Source organism: Podarcis muralis, chromosome 2 (genome assembly GCF_964188315.1).
Source record: "Podarcis muralis chromosome 2, rPodMur119.hap1.1, whole genome shotgun sequence".
Classification (NCBI taxonomy): domain Eukaryota; kingdom Metazoa; phylum Chordata; class Lepidosauria; order Squamata; family Lacertidae; genus Podarcis; species Podarcis muralis.
Genome location: NC_135656.1, coordinates 118854121 through 118862293, shown reverse-complemented (window position 1 = coordinate 118862293; position 8173 = coordinate 118854121). Strand labels below are relative to the sequence as shown.

At 42.2% G+C, this 8173-nt stretch overlaps 1 protein-coding gene across 1 annotated transcript; it reads left to right on the top strand.

The window, feature by feature from the left end:
* Positions 1–1029: 1029 nt before the first annotated feature.
* On the top strand, positions 1030–7857 carry LOC114591120 (vomeronasal type-2 receptor 26-like). Its single transcript, XM_077923609.1, has 6 exons — positions 1030–1232; positions 1772–2069; positions 2710–3525; positions 4853–5080; positions 6110–6236; positions 6938–7857. The coding sequence occupies exons 1-6, from the start codon at positions 1030–1032 to the stop codon at positions 7855–7857; spliced, it is 2592 nt and encodes an 863-aa protein (XP_077779735.1).
* Positions 7858–8173: the final 316 nt, after the last annotated feature.

The following is an 8173-nucleotide window of genomic DNA, read 5'->3' as shown; positions in this document are numbered from 1 at the left end:
TTATCAACTGTTTATGATGTATAATTTATGTTCTTGCCCAAAGTGTAAGACTTAATGACTCCCAGCTAATGACGTCTGAAAAAATCTCTCTCTCTCTCTCTCTCTCTCTCTCTATATATATATGTTACGTTATACAAAGTGAGAGGTAAATCTCTTGGTATTACCATACTTAAATATTTAATAGATTTGGGACAAATGTGGAACTGATTGTCCTTAAATAAATGGGTAAGTAAATTTTCATCTATAGGCACCAAACGCAATTTGCACCAGTTAATAGAGTATTGTGAAGACATCTATCATCTGCACAAACATGGAAATAGTAAAATGAGGTTTAGAAATCATCAGAAGAATATCATCTGCATATGAAATCAATTTATATTTAACTGAATTGTGGACTACTCCATAGATCTCCCTATGTTGTCTAATAGCAGAAGCAAATATGAAAAAGCAAGGGTGAATTTGGACATGTTTGTTTAGTTCCTCTAAGTTGGGGTGCTCCAATGCACAGTCCAAGGGCTGCATGCAGCCCTTGATTTCTCTGTTTCCTCCCAGAATCCAAGTGTAGGACAGACAGAATTTTTGCAAACATGTTTTTCTCCAGCCTACACCTGTGCATGAAGCCATGTAAAGAGTTCAGGACATTTCAGAAGCCATGCTTATTCCCTTTATAATTATCAAAATCATCAAAATCATAGAGGGGGTTTTCTTTCATCTCCTTCTCAACAAAGCTCCAGAGATTTGTCCAAAGATCACCTTTGAGTCCACTCAGGGAGATATCTGAATTGTCAACAACATAAGGTAATTAAGATATATCATCAGAGCAGAGAGGAATTGGTGCATAAAGGCCTTCTGTACCACTGACGATTTGGGTTCAGATTTAGGACAGGAGAGTTGCAATAGAAGGTTGTAAGACTGACCTCTATCTCTTCTAGATACCAAGTCTTGGTTGCATTCTATCCACATTATCTAAATATTTTCCAGTTCAGAGGAGCAGTCACAGGAAAGGAAGGTGTTCCAAGCAGGCACAGAATGGCACTGCTTCTCCTGCTCTTCCTGCCTCATGCAGACTGTGGAGCGAAGTCAAAATGCCCCTTGACCTTGGAGAGAGACTGGCTAGAGCCGTTCAATTATTACAGGCCAGGAGACCACCTCATTAGTGGAGTCATCTCTGCCACAGGTGCGATATTTAATCCACAGCACTTCAATGAGTCTCCCTCTACCACCTTTATCATGTAAGTCCATTTATGGCGATTTAGTTATTGCTGCTTCATTCAATATTTATCTTTATCCATCATCCTTCTGGAACTGTGGTGTATCTGTGTACATTAGACCTTCCAGGCTGTGATGCTTTAGGCTATAAATTTTTAATTCTTTATTTTCTTTCTTTTTTACTGTCTGCACTTCTTTTTAAAAACAAATCAATAAAAATAATTATAAAAATAAAAGACTGGGGAGGGAGGGAGAGAGCAATAGATGTTCTGTGTCATTTTATGAGCCTTTAAAAACCTTTTGTCTCGTATTGTTACTCTATTTTAGTTTTGTTTTCCAAGGGATAATGGGTAGTGATTGAACAAGGCTTTCCCACCACTCAGGCATCATCAAGTGGGGATTTGCTGAAAACTTCTGAATCTGGATCAGTGCTAGCATGATTAAATTCTAGAAGTTGGATTCAGGACTTTATATTATCCTTAGAAGCTTGTCCAAAAAAATAAAGAGTTGGAAGTGATATATTCACTGAATGCTGGAGGATATGATGTGATATTTTTTGCAGCAAAGAAGGAACGAGGTACTGGCTGCCCCTGTCCTTCTTCTTTGCCATTCAAGAGATCAACCAGAATCCCAGGCTCCTGCCCAACATCACTCTGGGCTACAATATTTATAATAACTTTTTTCATGGAAGGATAACTTATGAAGCTTTGGTAGACCTGGTCTCTTCTAGACAGGCGAATGTTCCAAACTACAACTGCGGAGAACAGAATAACTTGATTGCTGTTCTTGAAGGGGCTGACTCTGACTCTGAGAACTCCATCCAGATTTCAAGCATGTTGGGCATCTATAAAATGCCACAGGTAGGAATGGAGATGGAGAGATTATCTGACTGAGCTTCTCAGGCATGAAATTTTTGGGGAGTGTCAACTCAGAATGAGAAGACATAGGACATCAAGGCATTGAAGAAAAGAGATAAGGAATGGTCAGAAGAATTGCTGTTCTCTTGTTGATATTACCTGTCCTTCCTCCCTTCCCTTTGTGTCAAATGCTGATTCCTGTGTTTGTGTGTTTGCATGCCTGTTCATATAAAATGGGAATGAAGGGAACTTCCCTCGTACTAGTGGCCATGCCACTAAAAATTGGATAAAGTCGAAAATATTTCCCTGAGTGAAACTGTGATATTTTGTTTTTCAATTGAAAACCCATTCAACAAATAAAAAAACATTTTAGCATTGCACAACATAAAATAGTAACAAAATTGTTGAAAGAAATGTACAGTATAATACCAGTAAAATAGAAGTATAAAAGCGTATTTTAAAAGATGAAAACAGGAACTGAGGGAATACATAAACGTAAATATGGCATCGAGTTTTATGTGCCAAGGAAAGTTTGGGCAAAAAAAGTGTGTCTTTACAAAAGAGATATATGTTATTGGGGGTAAGAATTATTTCGGCTTTGATCCCAAACATTGCAAGCCAACAGTCCTTCTTTTCTTGCCAGGTCAACTATGCTTTTGGCTCCCATGTTCTGAATGACAAGAGGCAGTTCCCCTTTTTCTATCGGACGGTCCCCAAAGAAGAGGCCGTTTACCCAGCGATTGTCAAGCTGCTCCATCACTTTAGATGGATGTTCATTGGTCTCATTGCTCCAGACACTGACAATGGAGTGAAGTTCATGAAGAAATTGACACCTTTGCTCGTAGAGAGTGGCATTTGTGTTGCTGTCTCACTAATCATTCCACAAATTAATACAATCCGTGTGACGGTCAATGTTCCTCCATTAGAAAAGTGGGGACAACTCCATGTATTCCTTTATTATGTAGAAACTACTTATTTCTTGCTGGGAATACGACTTGGAAAAATAATGTTTGACCAGCTGGTCAAACCCACAGCAGGGAAAGTCTTGATCACAACATCTATGTGGGATTTGAGTATAGACTTCATCAGTTTCATCAACCATGGTTTTGATTTCCAGCATTTCCACAGTATTCTTTCTTTCTCTATTAGGGCAAATAAATGGACAAAATATGATAACTTTGATGCCTTTTTCTTTGCAAGCAAGCAGTTTTGGGAAACAGCCTTTAATTGTTCCTATTTACAGAATACATTGTCAGTGAAAAGCTGGACAAGATGCAGAGAAAGAGAGGAACTGGAGATGCTGCCCCAAGACCATTTGGAAAGACTCTTATCTCTAAACAGCTACAGGATTTACAACACTGTCCAATCTGTGGCCCGTTCCTTAAATGCTGCGTACTTGTCCAGATCAAAGTGGAGGTTGAAGGACAGTCTGGAAGTTCAAAGGTTGCAGCCATGGCAGGTATTTCCTTTCCCATCACTGACTTCTCAGCCAGACATGACAATCAATTGTACAATTCCTGAATGGTAGTCTTGGAGAACTTGGGGAATGTAGTGGGGAGGTGAAGTTTTGAAAACCCCTTTGTGAAGTGCCCTGAATTGGATCCTTTTTATCTCCTCTCAGATGATAGTCTCTCTGGGAACAGTTCCTACCACTGGCCTAATCTCTTCTCTGCCTTGCAGTGGCCCATTCGACCCCCATCCCTCCGTAAGAATACCCTTGGGCAGGGAAGATGGCATTGCACAGGCTCTCTCTCCCAAAGTCTTCTTCCCTCCGGTTTAGGGTGATACTTTGGCACCTACTGAGCTCCACTGAGCTCTATCCTTTGTCCAAAGATTGTGTGTGTTGATGGAGCCTGTATTAAGTGCCTTAGTGACTCATGTTCTCATTACGATAAAAGTTTGAGATATATGGACATTCATCATATTTCTGGCGTATTTATATTCTGATTCCATTAATATGCAATGAGCTAAATTTTCCATTTCATATAGAATCTTGAATATTTTAATATGGAGCAGATAATACCTGCAATCATCATCTGAGGCCCTTCTTCATATGTCTCCTTCATGAGAAGTCTGAAGGGTGGCAACACAAGAATGCGCCTTTTCTGCAGTGGCTCCCCGTTGGGAGAATGCTGTCTTCAGGGAGGTTTGTCTGGCACCTTCATTATACATCTTTTGGTGCCAGGCTGGAGTAACATGCAGCTCAGAACACAGAGGCAGTCAATTATTAACTATTTATTCAAGAAAACCGACATATAACTCAGCAACTCTTCCCATTCGGTCTCGCCCCTATAGAGCAGTTGCCAGAACTGAAGGGACCTGCCCTTTCTAAGGCACCTCTGGTCCCTGTTGTGCCCTTCTCATTATCCTGCACGTTCTTGGAGACCAGGGAGGAGGGGAGCCTATTTCAGCAGGAGAGAAAGAGTCCTTTTGACCCCTCTCCTCTGCTTCAGCCTCACAGTCTGTACTGCTCCCCATCACCGGCTCTCCCTGCTCACTAAACCCTGTTGCCCCTTCAGCATCTAGCCCCTTATCGCAATCTTCTTCCTCTGACCTCTCCTCAGTCTCCGACCACCAATCCCCTGGCTCTGAGCCTTCCTCCCATGGGGATTCCCTTGAGGGTTCGCTGCCTGCTGCTTCCCACAATTCCTCAGACTGCCCAACCAGTCCCTGACACTCTGTAGCCAAAACCAAATGAGAGCAGATCCAAGCATGAAATGTGTAGAGTTGAATATTCAGTGTGGTTTCCCCTATTCTATATGTAGCCCTTTTCTCTGCCATTCTAGCTCCACTCTTTCCTGGGAGACGCCCAGTTTTACAATTCTTCAATGGACGGAGTGTATTTGGATGAGAATGGGGAACTGGCAGCTGACTTGGACATTGTGAACTGGGCGGTGTTTCCCAATCAGACCCTTCTTAGAGAGAGGATTGGGAGCATCAATAGGCAGAAATCCCTAGACCTAAAGTGCACCATCGACCAGAATGCCACTGTGTGCCCCAAATGGCTCAACAAGGTGGGGGAAATAATTTGTTTTATTAGATTTCCCATCTGATAAGTTCAAATCATGTTTTGTGTCACACTGCCTTCAAATGCCTCCGGCATTCCTTGAAAATCTAACTCTGTATATGCATGAATCAGGTGCTATGGGAGTGTAATTTCAAGGCGGGTGTTTTAGTAACTAGATGATGTGGCCACTGGTTTCCCCCTTCCCCGTCATATTTAAACCATTTAAAACTTAAAATATGTAGGAGAGTGTGGCTTTTAGCAGCCTCAGTGCTGGCAATATTTCCTGAAATGCTCCTGTAAATCCATGTTCTATGCTGCAGTTTCCAGAAAAGTGTGCAATAGATTTGTTTGCCAGAAGAGATGGCCTCCTAACTTGAACCCTTCAAGGAAATTTAACAAACCCCCCCTCAACTTTTGCAGTTAGTTCCTCCCCCAACATGTGGCACCTAGCTCCCCTTTAAAAAAAACACACAAAAAAGCATTATTTTCTGAAAATGTTTTTACTGCGCTCCTGTATGTCTGGGCTGTAATGCTGTGATGCTAAAAGTTTTTGTGACACCTCCCTCCTGATCAAATATGTTTGTGCAAATACGTTTTTTAAAAACTGAAACTTACAATGAAATATAAAGTACTGGAAAAGAGGTGATGGGGAAACCTACAGGATGGCAAACTTGAGAGCTGTGGTTCTCAATCAAGCCCACATTGATACTTTGGTCAAACCAGCAGAAGATTCCACTTGGATCACTATGGACCTCAAATGAATAAAGTTTAGCTACCTCTGATAAATACAGTGATCATGACACTTTATCAAGTACAAGTCTATTCTTTAACAAACCAAACTGAAACACAGCTGAGCAACAGGGGAAGGAAAGTGGAAGAATCTTGGGTTTTGATCAAACAGGGAAACATTCTCATGAGAGGTTTTGCTGCAATGAAGCAGTATATAAATGTGGGCAAAGATAATTAAGTAATACATTGCTATCATCCTTAACACATCAGCCTTAACACGTTTTCCTTGATGCCCCTTTATGCTCAGCCCCTGCCTACTTCCAGGTGTGTGGAAAGTTGCCAGCCTGGATTCTTCAAGGTAGTTCAGGAAGGAATGCTGCTCTGCTGTTATGACTGCGTTCCCTGTGCGGAAGGAACAATGGCCACTCAGGAAGGTGGGTGACACCAGAAGAAAGACCTGCCCTTGGGGAAGAGGACAAAGGACCTTTCTGGTGTCTGGGATTTATTAAAGGGAGTTCTAGAACTGATGCACTGCTACAACACAACTAGGCATTTTCCCCATTGGGTGTTCATACATGCTATATTGACACATTCAATGACAATTGGAAGCCTACACAGAGTGGGAGAAAATCCTGAGATGTGTGAATTTGACAGCACTTTTACTGTTAGTCAAACTTGGCACAAGAGGCACCATAAACTCTGGGGTGATTATCAATCACAAATGTTTCATATAGTTGTGTCCAACAAGGTGCCTTTTGTCTGTCATATTAGAAGCTTTTGACCTCAAGACCCTTATCCAAACATTGACATCCTTTCAGGAAAGGGGTCACCATGGCTTAGAATTCTTTTATACCTTTCAGAAATATTATTGAGGGCCTCCTGCATTGTGATTCCCTTAGTATGTGGAATCCACTCCCCAGTGTTTTTACCACCAATTGAAGACATTCCAGTTGCCTCAGGTTTTCCTGTCCCGTAATATTATTAATACCAATAAAAGCTCTCTCTGGTTATATGCAATGATTTTTATTGAATATAGTTATGTTTCCTTTTAGTGGAGACCACTTTGGTCTTACTTTTTCTTAATGAAAAGCAGTACAGAAGGCCATAAAGTTGATATTCCCTGTGTTCTTTCCAGATGCAGAGCGTTGCACCAGGTGTCCAGAAGATCAGCATCCAAACAAGGACAGAGATCAATGTTTCTACAAGATCATCACTTTTCTGGCTTACGAAGAACCTTTGGGGATCTTCCTAGCTTCCTTTGCCCTATTCTTATCCTTAACCACGTGTGTTGTGCTAGGAATATTCATTATATTCCGAGAAACTCCCATAGTGAAAGCCAACAACCGGAACCTCTCCTATATCCTCCTCATCTCCCTCCTGCTTTCTTTTTTGTCCTCCTTGCTCTTCATTGGAAGGCCAAGGAAAGTGACCTGTCTTTTCCGACAAATGGCCTTCAGCATCATCTTCTCAGTTGCCATCTCTTCTGTGTTGGCCAAAACCATCACTGTGGTGCTGGCCTTCCTGGCCACAAAGCCAGGAAACACGATGAGGAGATGGCTGGGAAAGAATCTAGCCAACTCCATTGTCATTTCCTGTTCCACTGTCCAAGCTGTCATCTGCACCATCTGGCTGGGGGCCTCCCCACCCTTCCCAGAGTCTGACATGCATTCCCATTCCAGAGAGATCATCCTACATTGCAATGAAGGGTCTGTTTCCATGTTTTATGGTGTCCTTGGCTACATGGGCTTCCTGGCTGCCATCTGCTTCACGGTGGCTTTCTTGGCCAGGAAGCTGCCTGGGGCCTTCAATGAAGCCAAGCTGATCACCTTCAGCATGCTAGTCTTCTGCAGTGTTTGGATCTCCTTTGTGCCCTCCTATCTGAGCACCAAGGGGAAATACATGGTGGCTGTGCAGATCTTCTCTATCTTGGCTTCTAGTGCTGGGCTTCTGGGCTGCATCTTCATTCCCAAGTGCTACATTATCATACTGAGGCCAGATCTGAACCTGAGAGAGCACCTGACAAGAAAAAACCTAAACAGGACATTTGATTCTTAGCTGTAAGGATGTCATAGAATGAAGTAAAAAAGTTCTACAAGAAAAATTACTACATGGAAGGACATTACTGGAATTTTTGGCTTTGGACAGGACAGTGATGTTGATTTTAGGTAGTCAGGAAGGAGATGGGTGGTTTTTGGAGGAGTAAAGTTGTCAGACTCAGACATAAAGGAAGGGGAACAGTTGGATGCATGTGATGACCTCGTGTAGACAGGGCTTTTTTCAATTGGAACTCAGAGGAACTCAATTCTGGCACCTCTCAGGTGGGCACCATTGCCATTCTAAGAGAAAGGAGGGTGAGTTCCAGCACCTCTCT